Here is a 21,668-nt window from a genome sequence, read left to right on the forward strand (position 1 = left end):
AGCAGATCAATCGACTACATACGGACACTTTGTGTTGCTCCCAATCGGACACATGAGGTCCATTCGTGTTGCTGATCTGTTTTCAAACAGTGTGCGTGTTTTTGTGTGCCAACTTCAGTTTTCATGCTCCATCATTGCCATCGCAAATCACCAACACACACATGTTGGGCTTGTCAAACTCCTCTCTCTGCGACTGAAAATGATTCAAAAATAATAAGCACCCCTGGTGTTCCCAGCAAGTTCTACATTGCTCATTTTTGTTTGTTCACGGTCGGATAAACCTACCGACTCGCTTCACTCGTACCAGATTGCAAGACCAGGCTCATGTTTGCTCCAGCCAGCCGGGCCGCGTAATTCTCCCCAGACGCAGCTCTCGCGCCGACCAGGTATAGTGGAAACATTCGCTTCAGCTGCAGAGACGAGCCATCAGAGTGGCTGCGACACTCAATAAAAGAAAAGGTTGGCTTAGCATGCCAGCTTCTGCAGGAATTAGCTGCTCATTTCATAGAAACTGGGCTGCATATGGGATTTATCAGATGGGACGCAACGCTCTGGTAATGCGGGGTTGTTGAAATGTGAGCTGGAAGGGATTCCTGGAGAATAACCGGGGATCAGAAAATGTCAGGAATGCAGAAACGTTTGGGGCTCCGACATGCAGGGGGGGGGGAATCCATGATGAGGAAACGTGATGCACGGGAATGTGTGAGACGTTTCAGTCTCTCACAGTGGCTCAGGTGTCCGACTCACACCGAAGTTATGTGCTACACCCTCCCACGGCAGTCCTTTAAAACCATTAGACGGAGAAACAATGCTGCCCCTCCTTTTCTTCAGAAGTGAGAGAAGCTGCAGAGCACCGGAAACTACCAGCTAAAGATTTCTTTAGCTGGTAGTTTCTGTCATGATTCAGATGATTTTTGTCGATGTCAAGCCTCTGTAGAGATTGATGACTGCAACAGAACAACACGTTTCAAACAGGTTTTCTGCTCTGTGTGATCGGGAAGAGAAAAATGTAAAACATGCAAAACTGTGCTGGGAAACTCATGATCTGTTTACTGGAGTTAAACACATAGGTGTGATTGTGCGGCCTGAAAGCGAAAGAAACATTTTCAGGTCTCCAGTTTGGGTGGAAGGACTGCTGACCAGCTCTGTTTACACTGGATGCCTCTCAGAAATAGTTTATATTAAACACCGCTGGGAAAATTACATCTTTGGATGCTTTGTCTCGGACCTACATCCCCTTCAGGGTTTTCATTAGCTTCGTTAACCCCTTTAAATTTTACCAGCTTTGCAATGTGCTCAATAAACATGAACGTGATTTCTGTTCGATTCAGGAAAGACACTGAGAGTGGATTTGATCCACGTGAGTCTACAGTAACTTGAATTCACTTCGAGGTCTGATGTGGATTTAATGTTATATTCCCCTTAACTGGAAAAAAAACCTAAACACTCCTTTTAATTAACCCCTTAATTCTCACCCCCAGAAAATACAATGGAAAAACGGCACACAGGCGTTCTGCTGCATGTTAAGGGGTTTTAAAACAAATCTTCACTCATGTTCCTCTTTGGCTGTTTATTCTGTGTCTATATATTCTCTTTTTGAACTTGAGGTGCACTTGACTGGTTTTGCTGTTCTGTTAGTCAAAAGCAAAGAATCAAAAGAAAGCGCGGAGCTTCTTCTGTTGCTGAAAGAAATCGACGTGTTTCCTGCTTCCTTTTAACTCAATATCCAACCAAGCAGACGAAATAAATAACTGAGAACTGTATGAGAACACAGCAGGCTGTGATGAGAACATTAACTCGTTTATACCGTTAGAAATATCTTGGAATTATAGACCAATAATTAATAAGTGGTCTATAATCTTTTGCTTACTATGCGCACAAATTCTTGATTCCTATAAGTTAGATGCGCCAAGTTTGACTGAGAAAGCCACAGACAGTTCAACAACAACCGACGTCTTAATACTAATCATTTTTAAAAAGGCTGGGACAACAGGTACTTGGGATTGGATTTAGGTATTTAAGAATAAAGCCGTAATATGTAACATTATCATACATGCATTATTAAAGATGTTATTCAGACTGCGCTCAGTCAGAAACAATTCAGCACAAACCTGAGAGACTCAATGCCTTTCTTACTGTGATTATATTCTAGTCATTCGTTTTTATTAGAAATAACACCATGCTAATACAGGATTAGCTCTAAATAAGATGCACTGCACACAGAGAGGAGAGATGTTTTTAAAGAGGTTTACTGATGTTGCTAATTAACTGTTCCTTCCTTTCTTGTCTTTTCATCTCTTTTTTCACTCCGAAATGTTTCCTCGCACGTCTTTCTGTGCTTGAATGTGCACAGTTGCCTTAAATGTGACCAAAAACTCTTTATTTCTGATACATTTGATGGCAAGTCTGTAATTCTGTGCCATCGCGTCTTCAGTCGACTTCCCAGCCGATTAAAACATCACCAGGAACCAGGTGCTGAAAAGATTGTTCTGATTAATTGTGATCAATCGATTATTGAAATAACCGTCAACTAATTTAGTGATCGATTAATCGTTTACAGGAGTGTACAAACTCAAAAAAAGGGCCATTTGCTGAAAGAACAGCACACTCAAAGCAGTAATTAAGGCGAAACTGTAAAAATATATTTACATTTACAGTTAAGATAACAAAAAAAAAAAAAAACTGAATTCCTTAAGTGGCGTAGTTTTGGATTCACCTGGTCCAAATTCTGTTAAAAAAAAGTTATAATTCCCTAACAAACACCTTTTGCTATCTAATTATTAACTGGTCATGCAAAAGTTAAACATTGCATCTATAAATAATCAAGCGTTCATTAAAGGAATGTTACGTTACTGGATTTTGGGCCAAAAAACAATTATTGAAGAATTTGTTTATTTGCATCTTTTAAATGAATGTGCCAGTGTTTTTATATATATATATGATTATACTTGTTTGTTGCGTCCTGACCTGGAACAGAGCCGAGTGATTGGTTTCAGTTCTGAGAAAGGATTTGTGCGGCTGGAGCGTCCAGTGCAGTAAATTCTTTGTGTGACGACATCCTCGGTTTGCAGGGTTGGGTTACCTGTTGTGTTTCCACAGCAAAGCCTGCAACACGTGAACACGCGACACGATGCGCGACCTGAAAGGGTTGATCAGTGTGAGTTTTGTGTTACATGGAGTGTTTTGTCATTATTAAAGGTGAGTCACTGGTTCACTATGGTGACACACAGAGATGCTTCCCAAAATTAGCAACAGCGTGATCTCTCATTGTGTAGGGAGTGAAGAATTTCACCTCTGACTCGAGAGTCCATTCAACACACTGCGCAGAAAGGAGCCGTCATTTAAGGTGTTGCACTGATGAAACGTGCAGAGGCGCAAAGGTGGAAGAGAGTAAACACGCACTGAAGGTCTTGTGGTGTATTTAAAGAAGTCGAGTGTTTGCACCGACACCTCGGGCACAAACCCTGTCCACTGCGGACAGGTCAAAGCGGCAGTTGGACGTGGTTTTTTTTGTTTTTTGTTTTTTGTGCTGCCGAGCGGCCACTCCTTGACTGCAGACATGCACAGACTTGCAGAAGGGATCTGCTTCTCCTGTTCCTGTAACTCAGCCTCTGGCAGCTGATGGACATGCAGATTCATCAAACTGTGGTTCCTCGTTTAGACAGTCCGGCTGCATAGCTGTGAGGGCCACTGAGGGCCTTCAGGCCACTGCAGCAAATAACCAAATATCTACAAATTTGGGGCAGTAAATATAGAAACTATGTTTGCATTAAAAAACTTCCAGACAGTGACATTTAATTATCTTTTCATTTGGTACTTGTATCCAAATTCTTACTTCCTTTCCTGCAATTTGTTTGATGGGTTGCACAATAACATAAATATGTTAAATACCTCACATTTAATGTTTTCAAAGCATAAAGGAGACACCCTAACATTTTTTGGTTTACACCTTTACTGTTGGGAGAAGAAGCTGTGCTGCATTTTTAACACACATTAATCAAAGCAATTGATTATCTCACATCCACGTTAGCAGCTGGCTGTAATTTAAATTTTTTTTGCAATAAAAGTGAAGGATCAAATGAGGGTGGCGTCCAGCAGCCGGATGCAGAACCTTTGGTGGTAATGGGAGAGGAATCCTGGGTTTCACAGGAGAATCTCCCTCCTGACAGCGTCAAGGAATATCAATCAGACACACACACACACACCCACGCACACACGCACACACACACACACACACACACACACATCTCTGCATATCCTCCTGATGCAATGGAGAGTGAGTCACCCAGAGAGGTACTGTTATGACTGGCCAATCAAAGTGTGGGCTGGCTATCTCCTTGTGTGAGGAATGGTAAAGTGTTTTAGCGGGGTGTTCTGTAGAGGCAGCTTCCTTTTCTTTTTTTTTTCTTTTTGGCTACGTTTTACTTCACAACCTCATAAAGATGAAGTGCAATTAGATACTGATTTAAATAAGCACCCTTTAATGTACGGTGTTTTCATGCTAAATAGTCCGGTCTTGGTTCAACTGGGAACCAAAGTTGTTACATTTGTTACATTTTCAGCTGGTGCAGTTCGCTTTCTCACTGCACTCTGTCAAAATGAACCAAACCCTTTGAAAAACCTGTTCACCCTCCTCGCCTGTGGTGGCGCTGCACCAAGAGCCGCTGAAGGAAACGACACGGAAACCTCAGAGGACGTAAGCTCAACTTACATCCATACCTCCCCAAACGAACTGGACTCTCTAAGCAAACGAACTAGAGTTTGATTAAACAGGGCTGGTTGGAATCCAAGCTTAGGAAGAACAATAAGGCATAAAGATAAGATAAGGTAAGATATTCTTTATATTTTAAAGTATATAAAGAATCTTAACTTTACTTTATCATAAAGATAAGATAAGGTAAGATATTCTTTATTATCCCCTAAGGGAGTTTATTTGAGCGTAGAAGTGCAAGAACTACAAAATACCACAATAATATAAGTACATAAGCGTACAGTACAGATAATAGAACTACTGATTTCAAGGTTTTAAAATAGCAGTTTCGGGGCGTGCTGTGGTGGTTAGGGGGTAGCGCAACCCACATTTGGAGGCCTTCAGTCCTCGACGCGGCCGTCGCGGGTTCGATTCCCGGACCCGGCGACATTTGCCGCATGTCTTGCCCCTTTTCCTTCCCCCTTTCCTGTCAGCCTGCTGTCATATAAGAGACACTAGAGCCCACAAAAAGACCCCCTGGTGGGGAGAAAAAACAAACAAACAGCAGTTTCACCCTGGCGTGTGAAAACAAGAACAAGAAATGGATAAATAATTAAATTAACATACAAGATAAAAATAACTTGAAGCACAATAAAGGAATTTCCTGCCATTCTATGAAAACTCCATCCTGTCCCTCTGCCTGGGCTGACAAGATAATTAACCTGCGACTAGCGTCGCTGCAGCTGCACAGTAATGTTACACCCGACTGCTGGTTGTAACAGCCAGAGCTGGCTGCACTATACCTGGGAATTATGTGTCAGGCTTTCAGCTTCCGTCCTTCCAGGTAACTGATTTGCATGGAGGCTGTGAGAAAAATGCTCGGCATCTCATTAGGAATTTGAAGAATATTATTTTGGCTCTTTCGCTCGAGGTGAACGTGAAACTGAAAATTGTTTGCTTTGTCACGGGAAGGTGTGATATTCTCACAGTGTTATGACTTAAAGTAAAACTGTTTCTTTATGTCTGTTAAAGAAACAGCTACATGACACATTCCTGAGGGTCATCTGTCATCTTGTTGCCTTTTCGGACTTAAATGTAAAAATATGAAGAAAGAGTTGTTTTGTTTTTCTTTAATAGGAAAACAATAATTTTATACATGAGCTACAACAAAAACTGAGAATAAACACACTTATTGTATAGAACATCAATGCTAACTAGTTTCACAAGTTAGCATTAGATACTCATGCAGCTAGCCTGCAGTCTGCTGCTTACCAAACATGCTAACTTGCTAGCTGTATTGTTAAAAGTGTTTCATTAAAAAAGACTGGCAGGTGAAGCTCTTTTATTTCCACACTGTCCTTGTTTGTGTTTCTTGTTACCAGATTTTTTTCTAAACAGTTAATTTCTTTTCTTTCATGTAAATAAAGGAAAACATGTATGAGTTTTCTTTTAGCCAGCTGAACAGAAGTGAACAGCATCAAGTTGGGGATTTTTAGCGTCTCGTTAAACCTGTAGGGATGGTGAAGCAGAACTTTCTACTATTCTACGACTTTCTAACACCCTGCTATGTTACCAGTACATGACTCAGTTATAGTCACGCTTGCATAACCGGGAGTCCAACTATTATCTGTATTATCTGAAATTATTAATGTGTTTGCTCTACGCAAGCTTTAAAGTCTTAAGCGATTAAAAACACCATTGTCCTGAAAGCTTTACACGACTTTCAAATGTTACAGAAAGTACTCCTTAAATTTACCGCTGCATTGTTACTATTATTACTTTTTGCACAATAATTCACTTCCAAACATCCTTTTCGATTCACCGTTGAGGAATTTCCAATTCGTCACGACCAGTAAACAATGGCTTTTAAAAGGCGAGGAATGCGTGTTAGTCAGGCTAATAGCGAGGCCGATGTTTGTTACATAAGCCTAATGATAATGGCAGGATGTGAGCTGAAACTGTAGGGCTTGTTTGAGTTGCAGTGTACGGCTGAGTCAGTTCGCTGAGAGGTACGTGAGGTCACGGGTCTCCATCATCACGCCAGCACCGCATCCTCACTTAAACTTATTCCACGGTTATTTTGTGCCAATGCGTCTAGAAAGGAGTACCGCACTGTTTATTTACGCGCACAATAGGAAACAATAATGTCCTCTTTGGTTGATGGTTGTAATATTACATGCTGTGATAATCAAAATTAATCAGTCAACACAAACCAGATGGTCTATTCATTTCTGACTCGCGGTATTCCAGGTATCGTCTTGTCCTGCTCCGCATTTGTGACATTCTTTTTGTAAGAATAAGATCTGAATCTCTTCCGCTGTGCCGATCGCAGGAACGTGTATTTGTTGTGCTCCGCTGCTGAAAATATGAAGGAACGGCAACAAGATGACAGATGACGCTCAGGAATGTAATTTAAAACTAGCTAGGCTACCTTTTACCGTACTGGACGGCCTCTTCTGTGGAGAGTTTAGAAATCCTGATTTGTTGAACATGCTTAATTAGTTTTGTTAAAGGTAAACAATGCATTTTCTAACTAGATTTAAAAATAGGTTTTTTGCTTTTTTGTTACACCTAAATGAGATCATCAAGCTAATGTAATAAATCAAATCATCTAAGTACTTTTAATACTAGACTGATAACACAAGTAAATGCAAACTGTGGTTATAATTGATTTCTTTTTTTTCTTTTAATCAAATAGCAATTCAAACCACCTTGGCCCTATGTGAAAAAGTGATGTCCCTCTTTGTTAAATCTGGAATTAACTCTGATTAAATACATTTGTCTTCTACAGGTGAATTCAGTTTTACTAGCCACACCTTGGTCTGATTACTGCATGATCTGTAAACCAGTCTGACAGCATGAAGTAGGCTAAACACCGCAAAAAGCAACACATCCTACCTCCATCTACAGGAATTCAACAATAAGTATGGAAAAAAGAAATCACTGACAGCCATTTTCTACGTGTTATGCACATTATTCATTTAGTGCATGTCTATATTAGCTGGTTCTGGAGGCTAAAGCTAACATCTAATCCAAGAAACAACACAACGTGAAATTGAAGAAGTTCAGAGAGTAGGTTACAATTTTGTAATCGCTTTAAAAATTCTTCACTATCTCTTTAAAAAGTTGAGCTATTTAAGTAGTCTTAGAGGTTCACAGACGTGATCGGTTAGTGTCAGTGTGAGGCCTGGTGTGTAGATTGGCAGGAGATGAGCAGGGATACTTCCTACAAAGTCTTTATTATGACAGGGCATTTCCTGGTCTGTATGAGAGGTTAAAGGATATAACGTGTGTTTTAGGTCCATCATGTAGGAAGAACCCTCAACTGTTGACTTCAGAAGACCCACAGAAAAAAGCAAAACTTTCAGTCTCTACACTCATTCCAAGCGCTCTGGAATGAGACGATAAAAGACGATAACTTGACTAGTTAATCTTTGGTTTGATTCTATGTAGGAAGAAACTTTCTTTCTTCGAAAGGGTGTGTCTGTCTCTTTTCAATTTAGGCATCTAAACAAAAACCTTTGGGTTTTCATGACAGGTGATGGTAGCTAATCAAAAGAGAGATTTCTTTACCGTCACATAAGTTTAAATCCAGCTCTTAGCTGTGGCTCTGTGTACAACTAAGAGTGACACTGTAACATTTTTGTTGCGAGCCCGTCGCTCGTTTATACATCTCCGGTTATCAGAGTCTTTGACATGGGTACTTTTTGTAGCCATGTGTAAGCCAAGAGCGCATTCGTGTTTCAACGACATGATAAGATCATAGCGGCTTGGCATAACCGGATTCAAGGTGTCTTTCTAAACGTGGAACATTTCCCCAATCAACATTGAAAACACTGACAGTGTTTCCACACAGTGGTGTTGTGAAAACTTGGCCTGAATGTGGTTTTTATACATGTTATATGTTTGTTTTGTCTTGGGTTTGGCTCATTCTTACTCAGATTTGGCCTTATCTGTTTCCCTTTAGTCCGTTCTTCTTTGTTTAATCTGAAAAAAATACCGTTTAAGGAAAGATGGACGTGATTAGACTGTCAAAGCCTGACTTCATTTGCATGAGATGACATCGTTATGAGGTGATAATGTGGCTCAAGAGAATGAAAAGCTAATCAACAAATTACAGAAAATGACACACACACACACACACACCCAGTCATGCAAACGCTCGCGGGTGGTGACATTTGTGCCTCCTACTGACTTCCAGTAGGAAAAACACTAAAAATCTGATATGGGTCCAAGCAGCTAAACAGTGATATTGGCAGCTCATTAAAACCCACGTGGACCAGCTGGTGGTGGATGATTGGTGACCTCTCCCATGTCTTATCTTGACTGCAGAATCCACCATTAAACGTGTGCGTGAGCTAGTATATCTCCTGCTGTGATACGGCTTCAAGCTGGGTTGATACAAATCATTTAAGAAAACTGGCCGTCACTCAGCAGGGAACTTAATGTGCTTTAATGAATGTGGACAATGGACGCTGAGAAAAGGTTTGGATGAGGACACAAAGCCAGACGCCACATCCAAGAGCTGCTCAATACTTGTTACGAAACGATGCTTTAAAGGCAAACACAGCCCTCACACCGTGTCAAAAATATATCAGTAAATTAAATTAGATTTCAGTTTGTTTTTCTAATATTATATTTTTCTGTCATTAAAATAACAGCATTGAAGTTAAAAGGGTCAAGACTCAATTCATATCTATAATATTATTGTCTTCCAATAAATTGGACCATGGTGTCTTTTTTTGTGTTTTGTAGCTCAAATGCTAAAAACAGATTTAAAAAAAAAAACAAACTCTTGTATAAATTATCCAAAAAGTATGAAACCTATTAGTATTTACATAAATGTAGCGTCTCCTGCATGATTTATTTAGTTATTTTTGGATAAGCCTTTTTTTTTCTTTTTATTTTCGCTTCATAGAGATTAAATCAGGTTTAGTGCCAAACACTTTGACATGTAAGTAGTTTGGTCTGTCAGAGAATAATCAAAAAGTGTAAATATATGTTTCTGTTTTTGTTTGTAGATTTTAAAAAAGCACAACATCATTTGTAGACAGACAAATAATATAAAAGGTACAAAGTATTTCAATTGATCTTATTCCTTAAAAAAAAAAAAAAAAACAGATTATTATAGCTTTTCTTATTTAAGTAACAAGGCTGCATGAATACCATGAGCACCAAAGTGTTCAGTTACTAATCTAAATACCTGCCACAATGTTATATAAAAAGATTTTATTACATTAAGTAACTGTTCTCCTAAAAATAGATTTTTAAATGGATATCCTTTCTCTTCTTTCTTTTATTACACCAGAACATCACATGTTGAAAACGACAGCTTCTATAATCTGATTATTGTCTCTTATCCTGCGGGTTGGACTCGGCAGCTGTGGGACTGCGATGCCTCTATCTTATGTAACGAGACCTTCCTCCTCCTCCTCCTCCTCCTCATTTTGCTCTCTCATCTGTCCCTCTGCGTTCCTCCTCTGTATGTTTAGTCTGATGATATGACACAACACTTCCCCTGTTTACCCCAGCTCTGTCAAGGTCAACATTTATACCCCTTTTTGGTTTTTTGGGGGGTTTTTTAGCCTCTGCGTAAACAAAAAATCCCCCCTGAACTCACCTTTAAAACTCCTCACATCTGTTTGGATCTTCTTTGTATATGTTGCCTAAAAGCCTCCACAACACGGGCGTAGCTGTCCAAGTACAGCGAGGATGGGCAATTAGAGGAGCACTTGTGTTCATTTAACAGAAACATAAGTTCCCTTGTACGAAATTAAGACAGGAATTATTTATGGAGGTGCAGGCACAGAGGTCCTCTTCATCTGCAGCGCCGCTGTGTGATCTATTGCTTTAAATGGCTTCAGATCTGGTTTGCGTAATTATAATTCCAGCTGTTTTACATTAAACCCTGACATGTACCCAGATCCCCCTCTAAACCCGTCCGCAGCTCTCTTTACTTTTTTTACCCTGTGACTCCTTAAAGGGCTACTGTAGGAGGCTGCGTCTCTGGAACGCTTCATTTTTATCTCCGCCGTTTGTCTTCATAAATCTAATTACCCACAAATGATCTTATCAGTGCTCTGCATTTAATGCTCTCATGCTAAGGTACTTGCAATAAGTGTAGGTCAAGAATAATGTGATCCCTGTCAGAGGCGTCCTCTGGCAGTCCTTGTCTGTGTCTCTGGCGCGCTGCTGTCTCACAGCTGATCTGAACTGGACGGGTCCTGACTTAATAAGTCGACCAGGGAACTGAAAACAGTTTGCTCAGCTCAGCTGGGATTTTTCGGGGGGGGACTTTCACAACAAAGTGCAATGAAACAACAAAGTAACAAAATGCCTGCAAAGGCATAAACTGGTTGGAGATTCTCTTGGTGCGATAAAAGTAGCCTAGTTTTCAACTAAACCAAAAAGCCATGACATCATCTAATCGCTTACTTAAAACAGAAAACCAGCATTTATTTTGACTGCTGCTGCAATGCTATACAATATCATGGCAGGTATAATTATGTTATCTACTGCATTTGTTTTTTAAATGTTCTGGTACTCACATGTTGATGCTACAGATGCATCCCTTGCTACAAATGATCACTAAAGAAATGCTTTGTTGTTGCATTTTAGGCAATACGATGTTTATTTTTCTTAAGAAAAAGGAACTGAAGTTTTTGTTTATTTGCATATCTTAATATTTTAAGATGTGCAATATATAAAAAGAGCTTAAGTGACTAATACATCAGGCTATCGTCCTCTTTTAGTTTGAATACTTTTATTTGTTGTAAATGTTCAGAAACTTTCAAATTTGTCCTTGTGAGCCAAGAAAACGTGTAGTGACCTTCTTCTAGGTACCAGTGCAAAGCAACAAGTGGGGGAGGGGCGGCTCTGTTATTTTCTACTTTATATTGCCACACAGAGTTCAGTCAAGTCCTTTTTAAAAGCCTGTTAGGTTTGTTGTTGTGCAGACCAACAAACCTAACAGCAGTAAATAATAAATGCCTGTCATTTCTTCTTCTTTGACTGTGACCAAAGTAACATTTCCTTTCTTTCCCTCCACAGTCTTCATCTGCAGCTTCATGGTGGCTGCTCCCATCTTCGGTTACCTGGGCGACCGCTTCAACAGAAAGATCATCCTGAGCTGTGGCATTTTCTTCTGGTCTACTGTGACCCTGTTGAGCTCGTTCATCGGCAAAGAGGTACGGCGTAGCTCTCGCTCTCGCGGAAACCGCCGGTCAACGGCAGCCGGGAAACCCCCCCTCCCCCTCCCTCCCCCCCCGGGGGGTCCCTCTGTCTGACGTCTTCCTCCGGACAGTCAGTAATGGGCTAATTAGTCTGTTGTGATCTGGATATGCTCGACGTTAAGGCAAGCGAGATGAAATGACACGCTTGTTAAGTCAGACAGCAGCTTTGCCTTTGAAGACGTTCTTTAAGTCTGCAGCCTTCCCTTGCTGTCCCACTGTCTCTATCTCACTGGCTGCCAGCCAGTCAACTAATGAAGGGTCATCCGTCGGAGTTGTATCAATTACAGTCTTGTGGAAGATAAGACCTTGCCGTTTCATTGCCCGTAAATGTGTGGATGGTCCAGTTAGGTAGGCCTGATGTTCAGCTGCAGGAATAGATATGTGGCATTAAGGGCTGAGTTAGTTACGTTAACGCGGCGCACGACACGTCTGCAAAGCAGCATTATGGACTCCTGCAGCGTCGTATCTCTGGTGAGTAAGCCGGCCCGCTGCCGTAGCTCTTCAGATTTGTGGACGGGAGTGACAGCGCAGAGATGGCGGATGGTCTCAGGAGGCCACACTTTGATGGAAATCCTCCTCAGACTCATCCGCTTGGAGCTAAAATTGCAGGCTTTTGCCCGCTGAGGACGAACAGGAAAATAAGCCCTGACTGCTTGTGTCAAGGGTCTCTTCCCCTCTGACAGATGCCATGTATGATGCAGAGTGTGGACAAGCTTGTGGCAGTCAAATGAGACAAGACTGGTTATCTGTTACGTAACTGCACCAAGCCACTGAGGGATGGAATACACGTCATGTAAGGAAATGTTAACAACCACTTATAACTGATTCCTGTTATTACGCATTTAGGGGCTATTTTCTTCTGTTTGGATTTGCAGCAGATTTGTAGTCCGGATCTTATGTAACAGAAATCCACCGACGGCACACGGTTTTCTGCACGAATGCAGTGGGCCGCAATTAAAATGATCACTTTTCTGTAATTAGAAACACATCTGCCGCTTCACGCGCCTGACTGCCAGGCATGCAGCGAAACACCTTGTTGTGCAGCAATCTGCACCTCTTTACTTTGCTCTCATTTTTTTCCCTACAATTTTCTTCTTTCTTTGTTAGCTTTGTTAACTCGCATTTCAAAGGATGTTAAATGAAATGTGAGAAGGACAATTTCTTAAACGGTTGTGTTTCTTCTTTTATGGGAGTTGACAGCATTTTCCTCAATTAGATTTTATTGTTTAATAGCCTGCAGTTTGACTGCCAAAAACACTCTTGAGGCTTGTTGTGATTCAACTATTTGTAACTAGAATTGGTTGTAAGGAGTTTGTGTTTCCTTTCAGAATTGGCTAAATATAAAAATGTGCTAATCAAACACAGATTGAGAGGTCAAATGTAGGTGAATCATTTGAAGTGCCTCTATACAGAAGGCTGAATGGATAAGGGTGACGCTGGTGAACAGAGGTGCAACCAGGGCAGGTTGACGGAGCAGGATGCAGATGGACAAAAAGGTTAAAAAAACAGAACATTTTTAGATGAAAACACAATATATTGTACTCTTACCTCTTTTTTAAAATCCAGATTTGAGAATGTATAAGCTATGATAGTGAGACTAAATGCAAGTGGAATGTTTGCTAAGAAAACATATCAATACTATAGATGGGCTAATTGATTTTATATAATTACAGCCAGTTACATTCTTCACCCATGACCTTTGAAAGATCACGCCGTGGCTATCCACGTTCATACTTAATGGGGTTAGCTGCAGCTTCACCAAGTGCTGCAGTTAAACTAACGAGAAGAAACAACTTCAAAACCTTTGTATTTTTAAGTAGTCCAGTGAATTTTTCTAAAAGGGTTAATAAAAGAAGATGTAAACATTTTTTGTCAATGTCCACTTGTTTTATAAAGTCATAGTTCATCCGGCCTTGAAAAGAGAATTCCTAGTTAAAATAATAATTAAAACAGGAATAAAATATTTATAAAAGTCAAAATAACAACAAACACCAGAAAAAGATTCCAGTGACCATAGTGAACCTATTGCTTACCTGTTAAACATTTTCCCAAATATAAGCCAGTAGCTCAAACTAGCATGAATCTCATAGTAGCATTTAGCTCATTTTAGCATATTAGCATGTAGCTGACATTACTGTGTAGCTTTAAATTAGCTACATTAATATGAAGCTTATATTCTTATGTAGCATGTTAGCATGTAGTTCATATTGGCATTTAGCTTATATAACAATTTAGCTTGCAGGTGACTGAAAATAGTTTTAAGAAATAACTTGAAGTAGCTTTTACAAGCCTTTTTTAAGTATTTGTAGTCTTAAATCCACTTTCACAGTTTCTAAAATGAATTTTAGGGGCAAGGAGTTTCTCAACAGTCCTTAGACCATTTTGGTGTTTGTATCATTGCTATTTGGTCCAAATACCAATGTGACACACACACACAAAAGCAGCTGGTATTGTTCCCCTAAACAGTGAACTGACTATATATATATATATATATATATATATATATATATATATATATATATATATATATATATATATATATATATATATATATGTGCAGTTTTTAATACCTAATATGATTTGATGACTTTGTCAACATCTTCAAGTGAAGATGAATATTTGTAAACATTTGACAAATATTTGTCAGAAGAGTATAAAACTCATATTAGCAAGTAGCTTGTTAGCATTTCCTTTCATTAGCTTATTAGAATGTAGCTCAGTTTAAGTTTGTAAAAGAACTATAATTAAAAATTGTTTTGTTTTTTTTTTTCAAAACTTTTCTTTCATATCTTTGAAGTCAGTCTTTGTTGTAAAGTCCCTTTCACAATTTCCAAGCCAAATATTTGTGGCGTCTTCTGGCATCTGTCAAAGCTCTTTGGTGTGCAAGTAGCATTTTTGGTCCAAACCTCGATGATATGGTGTGGCTGCAACCACACAAAAAAGCTGCCATCATGATTCCACTAAACACCGGGCCACTAAAGGAAGAAAATAGATCCTGACTGAATCTTTTTACGCACCCAGACACAGATGTAGCGGTGAGAGCTAAGTGGGGTATTTCTTATAATCTCTCAAATTCAGCGATACAAACCCGATTGGTGTAAAAACTGCCTTGAAAACCTGCGCACGTTTACCATCGACAACAACACACTCGACTGCAACAGCAGAGGGGTTTTATGGGCTGTAGAGGGAAATCTCTTGAGTGTCGTTTTACAAGAGGGTGTGTACAGTGTAGCCACTAGAGAATGTTTGCCGTCTCTTTGTGAGTGACCTCCTGACCCCGTGTCCCGGACTTCAACCAGCACAAAAGCCTGAGGTGTCAGCAGGGAACTCAGGTCATCTCTGAGGATTCTTATTCTGCTGCCACGTTTGTCCCTCATCACATAGCGGCCACTTAGTGTCACAACAAGTGTCTACAGAGGACGCACAAGTACATTGTATTAAATTTGAGAGCCGTAGAAGATTAATCAGACAGTTTTTAATGGACACAAGGCGCTGTAATAACAGTCTCACAAACCGAGTTCCCGTCCAACCAGTCCAAGATATGTTTTATTACCAGGCTTGCGTCAGTTCACCTTGTGTGTGTGTGTGTGTGGGGGACTGAGTTGAAGGGGGGAAGAGATTTCTTCGCAGCTTCGCAGGCAGACATGGAAACCTACATTCTGTGAATAGTGGTTGCTATGGAAACAGTTGACAATCCAGCTACCTACGCAGGTTCCTATGAGCAAGAAGCTTTTAAAACTCTTCACCTTTTTTTCCACTTCGTGACACCTGACAACAGATAATGTGTCGCTGTTGGCCACTGAATGAAATTATATTTTAATGTTATCATTATTGTGTCGAATGAGTCCTTGTGTAATATTCTGCATTTTCACAATTTAAAATAAATGGATAAAAAAATCTGCAGTCAGGCTAATCAATGTTTTAAACTGAACCAGTACTGGTGTTGAGGGAGAAACCAAAGCATCACAAGGGGAGAGTTTTTGAATTAATTTATCCTGAAAAGTTTCATGTCTACTTTGTGCTTATTTACACTTAATTTGTACGACTTAGGAGATTTAATGTTGTAACTAAAACACTAAAAAACAAACTTTTATGGTTTAAGTCACAGTACATAAACATAAAGGAGTAAAAGCTTTTAGTCATAAAGAATTTGCATAGGAAGAAAGCATCTTAAATAAGATGAAAAATGTGTTTTGTTTGATGTTGTGTTCAAAGAGACAGATTACCTGCTGTGCTCCACAGAGCTTATTGATTGATTTTTTTTCCCTTTCTGCTTCTTTTCCTTCTCTGTTTTCTCTGCAGTACTACTGGCTATTTGTGCTCTCCAGAGGACTAGTGGGCATCGGCGAGTCCAGCTACTCCGCCATCTCTTCCACCATCATAGGAGACCTGTACACAAGCAACAGCCGCACCATGATGCTCTCCGTCTTCTACCTGGCCATCCCGCTGGGATCGTAAGTGCATCACGGCGAATTGGTACACGATGAAACCCATCAATCCCAGTCAGAAAGTTCTCACAGAGAGTCAAAATTTTAAAGAAGAAAAATACCAAAAATAAGAATTTTACAAGACATTCTCCCATGAAAAGGTTGCTTAATCCAGAGTTTTCAACCTACTTGAACCTCAAAATGCTTACACGTAAGTCAGTGGGTTCATCAGGACACTGGTGTTACCTTGTTAGCTGTACACCTTTTTCTTACTCTCAATTTTCCATTAAAATTCTTGGATTAAGCACTCAACTGCATGGTGATTTTTTTTTTAAATTATTGAGATGCACATATTGCAATGGATTCAATATACTGCAAAAACTCTAAATTGTAGGCCTGAACTTGTAATTATTTAATCGGATATTCAAGGTTTCCCCCAGAAAACTTGCTAAGCCCGGTGGTTGGGGCGCTCAGCAGTCATTCATCCAGCGGCTGTCGAGTTTTTGAGTTAAAAAATGTTAAAGTTGACAGGAAATTTGAAAATATCACTTGAAAGATTGTAAGATTAATACCTGAACGGCAACTAAAAAGTCTTAAAAAAAAATGCAAACATTTTAAAAAGACTTTAAAGAAATAAGCAATGCTTAGCCTGGAAGGGGCACAAGTAAAGCCTGGTGGCCCGCCAGGCTGATAATACACTGCGGGAAACCCTGGATATTGAACTCAAACTCTTTCAGGACAAAAAGATCTAATCCTGGCTGTTAGCTGTGTAATGCTCCAATAGGAAAGGCTTCAGTGGAGGCTATTTTTTAAATATTTATTTAGTTTTTTTAGGTGTAATGTGAAGGTGTGGGCGAATGACGCATTAATAAGCACAAATCCGAAGCCTTTTTTTTTAGGAAAAACATTAAGCCAAATTCTGAAATACATTTGTGGTGCTGGATCATGGGAGTCAGTTAAGTCTCTCACTGCCCAACAACACGAGTCTGAGCTGCAACATGCAGGTTGTTTACTGTCTTCTGCACTCACAACAGACGTGCTGCAGTTTCTCTAGCATCATAAACATCCTCAACGTGATAAATTCTGTAATTACATAACCTGTCACTTTAGATTATCTCCAGTTAAAATGCGGAGGTAAGCTGTTACATAACTAATTTCCTTCACTGCAAACATCAGTTCTTAAACTCCTATAGGAGACAATGAGACAGGAAAGACAACTGCCCTCCAAGTGGCCCCCTAAATGTCCTGGTCGCTGTAAACTGCCCAGCGGCACGAACAATAGAAGGTTAAAGATTTGGCTTCAGAAATCAGCCGTCGAACCTCCCATCCAGTCTCCCACTTGTTTGTTTTTACTGAAGTGCTCGGACTATTTCCAGGAAATGACCCGTGGACTCAGATCAGATTCAAACAAAAGTGACCTTACTGTCGTTTTCCTTGTTTTTCTTTGAATCTTGGCTCCCCTGACTGATATTTGTGTGCCAAGGCAGCGATCATTGGGAGTGTGATTTTATTATTTATTTATTTTTTTTTATTTTTTTCCAGGCTCGAGTTTTATCGACGGTGTTGAACTTTCCAAACGTGCACTCTGAGTTGACTCTGATAAGACAGGCTGTTAGTCACTCACTGGAAATACTGCATGTTGCCTGGATAAAGTTTATACTGCTCTGTTATTTTTGGTGGACTAACCTTGGAAACACAAGCATAAACAGCGTCAGTGTTTTCCTTTGAATGTGTGCAAATCGGGTTAAGGATGATCTGTGGCTATTATTGATAAGAAAGCCCTGCTGAGGTCTTGGCTGCCATTAATCATTAATCTGTTGCCATGGTGTTGCAGGAAGACACAGTATCTCCCACTCGGAGGCATCACACCTGCAATAAAATAGGGCTCAAGAATGCATATTAATCAGCCGGACAGGTTGTAGTGAAGTTTAACCAAACACTATTTTTAAAAAAAAAATGCTGTGGAGCTCCATCTTCAGGGTCACTGGGTTTCCATGACAACTGATATATGCGATCTAGAGCCAGCAGGCTGTTGAGAAAGCTTGCCCGATATGAAAACCCACCCACAAGTAACAAACAAAAACATTTGTAAACGGGGCAGATTATCTCTACTGGGAATTAAACAGGTAAAATTGAGATTGAGATTATATGCAGCAATCACTCTAGAGCTGGATGGCATGAAGCGAAGGATAAACGTAGAGGACCAGCACCTCATTCCTACTGTTAGGTACGATGGAGGATCTGTGATGCTGTGGGCCTGGCTTCCTTCCAAAGACACTAGGAAGCCAGTTCTTGCCATCATTTGCAATTTAAAATACTAGACTATTTTACACCAGAGATTAAATAAAAATGAGGCATTAATCTGTCGTCTTATAAGATAAAGCCCTGAAACACGAAGTTGAATCCACGTAGACCAGCATCAGTTTATGATGATTCCAGGCCCAGACTTAATTACGAAATATTTGTATAAGTATAGCAGCATGCCAACGCAACAACAAAACTAATTTATTTTAAAACATCCTAACATGGACAGAGGTGGGTAGAGTACCCAAAAATTATACTCAAGTAAGAGTAGAACTACTACAACATATTTTGACTCAAGTAACAGTAGAAATTACTCAAGAGTGAAATGAATATTTGGTAGGAAGGCTACTGAAGTACTGAGAAAAAGGAGAATCATTTAATATTTAAAATTACATCATCAGAAAGACAAAAATATTAAAATATGTGGAAATTCTGCAGTTTTTAATACCAAAATGAAAATAATTACAAAATACCTGCTTGTGTGCATTTGTGGTCTTCATTCAGTGAAGTTACTCACAGTGGGTAGAGTATCAAGAAAGTTTACTTAAAAGTACCAATACGTGGGCGTGCTGTGGTGGCGTAGGGGATAGCACGACCCACATTTGGAGGCCTTCAGTCCTCGACGCGGCCGTCGCGAGTTCGATTCCTGGACGCGGCCGACGTTTGCTGCATGTCTTCACCCTTTCCTGTCAGCCTACTGTCATATAAGGGACACTAGAGCCCACAAAAGACCCCCTGGAGGGAAAAAATTAAAAATAAAATTAAATACCAGTACGTCATATTAAAATTCCCCAAATTAAAGCAAAAGGTGTAGCAAATACTCCTAAAATTACTCAAATTACTCATGTAACTCCAACTGAGGAAATGTATCTAGTTACTACCAAACTCTGAAGGAGGAATGCCAATAAATGTGTTCTACTCTGTAAGAAAAACCAAAATAATGTCTGTATGTGGTCAGAAAATCTTAAAGTTGAATTCTGCAGTTCAGATTCAGTTTTGCACCTGCAATTTCTGGTTACATCCCCTGGTCACACAGCCACAAACAGACCAACTACTGGGCCTCTGATTACTGGTGTTACGATCAATCCCACGTCACATCCTACAACTTTAGCCGGAGAACAGACAGGAAGAGAGCAGCGTAGGCGTGTGCTTAAGTGATGGTAATGACGGACTCGGGTCAACTCGTTGCTCTTTGTAGATAATTGCGTTAAGTGGAGTGGGATTTTGTTGCTAATGTGCAATGTTTGTGTCTCCCTTCCCTCCCCCTCTGCAGCGGCTTGGGTTACATCCTGGGCTCCGGTGCCAAGGACGCCGCTGAGGACTGGCACTGGGCATTAAGGGTAAGTGTATCATCATCTTCATCATCAGCCTCCAGAGGAGGAGAAAAAAAAAGAAAACATGTCCACAAATACAGATGAAAGGTCTCTGATTGGCTGCGGATCTGGGGTCAGCGGGGACAGAAACTCCAGGGGTTATTTCTGGATTCAGAGTCCATCCCGGCCGCGTCTTTACTGGGAAAATGACACAACACAAAGTTAGAGGCCGAACAACTGTCACAATCATTAGTGTCACTTCCCCCTCCTGCAGAAGCACTTCCAAAGATTTTACCATCAAATGTAACTGAGCGTTTTCAATTGAGTTCAAAACTGAAATGAGGCGTTGAAATTTGCCAATATGTTTAATGTCAGAGGTTTGTTTGCGTCCTGTGTTAATTTGGTGTGAATGAGTATTTAAGGGTAAGACAGTGTTGTATAATCAAACATGAATAAAGCACAAAGTATTATCAGCAATACCGTACGAATGCAGTTTGTGCTCAAGTCTTCAATTGCGTTTATATTTCTAACTTTAAAAATTACATATTAGGCTCTAGTATGAGCCTTTCATGCCTATATTTGTATTCATTCGCCTGCTATCACACTACAATTTTTGCTGCTACATTTTCATATCTAACACAATATATATAATTTCATATAATTTAGATTGGTAGCTATATTTAATTATAAAAGTGTGATTATTTTTTGTGGCTCTAAGCTTCATCTTCCACAGTAAAATTAGATAAACAGTGGAGTCATAATCAAGTCTAATAACATCAAGTTAGATGGACGCATATTAAAAGACACTTCCCACAAACCAAAAGTGATTAATAAGAAATTGAGAAATGGATATAATAGTCTTTTACTCTTCTGGGTTAGCAAATTTTTCAAAAGTAAGATTTTTTTATTTTTTTATTTTTGCTTAACCTCACATTTTTTATAAAGTGCTTGATTGCAAAATGCCTCAAACGTGCTCAACGTGCATTAAAGTGAAAACCTTTAAATTAAAAGGCGATATTGTTGCATAAACTGCATGAATTCTCGTGACTAGTGTTAAATTAGGAGCATATATCACTGCCATGGAATCCACTGAGTGCATGAAACAAAATGCTTGCCTCCAAAGTGCTCTATAAGGAATAGCAGCCATAATGGAAAAGCCCAATGAAAGGTCCAACGGGACTCCACAGGAACCGTTGACTTCAGCGTCGGCTTTTAAAATCGTTAAAACAAATTATGACCTTGTTTCCTTGGGAACGGACCGATGTTTAGAGGAAGGCATTAACGTTCTCAGAACGTTGGATGCGGGAAAGCGATCCTGGACGTGACGACGTGGGGGACAGGAAGTTCCATTTGTTTTTGTCTTTAACATTAAAAAACAACAAACATTGGAGCGGGTAATGGAGAGGGAAATTTGTTCCAAAGCGGTCACAATGACATTCCAATACAACGATCTCAAAGCCGATTAATCAGCAGCGTGGCATGCAGAGGAAGACAAATACTGAGACATGAAACGTTTTCTGTGCGGCCATATCCTGTTTAAACAAAGATAAAAAAAAATAAAAAAAAAAGGTAGCAGCACTTCCGTTTGTTTTTGTCCGGTGTGTTTCAGCTACCTTCCTGAAAAAGTCAACGGAGTGAAATGGCAACAAAAAAAAATATTGTCTGCTAATTTGTGTGATTGCCTTACTTCAAACAGGAAGTG

The 21,668-nt window shown here is 39.9% G+C and overlaps 1 protein-coding gene across 20 annotated transcripts in view; it reads left to right on the plus strand.

The window, feature by feature from the left end:
* The window catches only part of spns2 (spinster homolog 2 (Drosophila)), an 82,612-nt gene that overhangs the window by 32,824 nt on the left and 28,120 nt on the right, over positions 1-21,668 (plus strand). For all 20 annotated transcript variants that reach the window (XR_006372956.1, XM_044140855.1, XM_044140853.1 and 17 more), the window contains 3 exons: positions 11,741-11,877; positions 16,225-16,376; positions 19,927-19,993. Coding sequence is in view for 19 of the 20 variants with exons in the window: in XM_044140855.1 (XP_043996790.1) it covers positions 11,741-11,877; positions 16,225-16,376; positions 19,927-19,993 (356 nt within the window). In the remaining variant the exon portion in view is untranslated. The remainder of the gene's footprint in view (positions 1-11,740; positions 11,878-16,224; positions 16,377-19,926; positions 19,994-21,668) is intronic.

Source organism: Gambusia affinis, linkage group LG15 (genome assembly GCF_019740435.1).
Source record: "Gambusia affinis linkage group LG15, SWU_Gaff_1.0, whole genome shotgun sequence".
Taxonomy (NCBI): Eukaryota; Metazoa; Chordata; class Actinopteri; order Cyprinodontiformes; family Poeciliidae; genus Gambusia; species Gambusia affinis.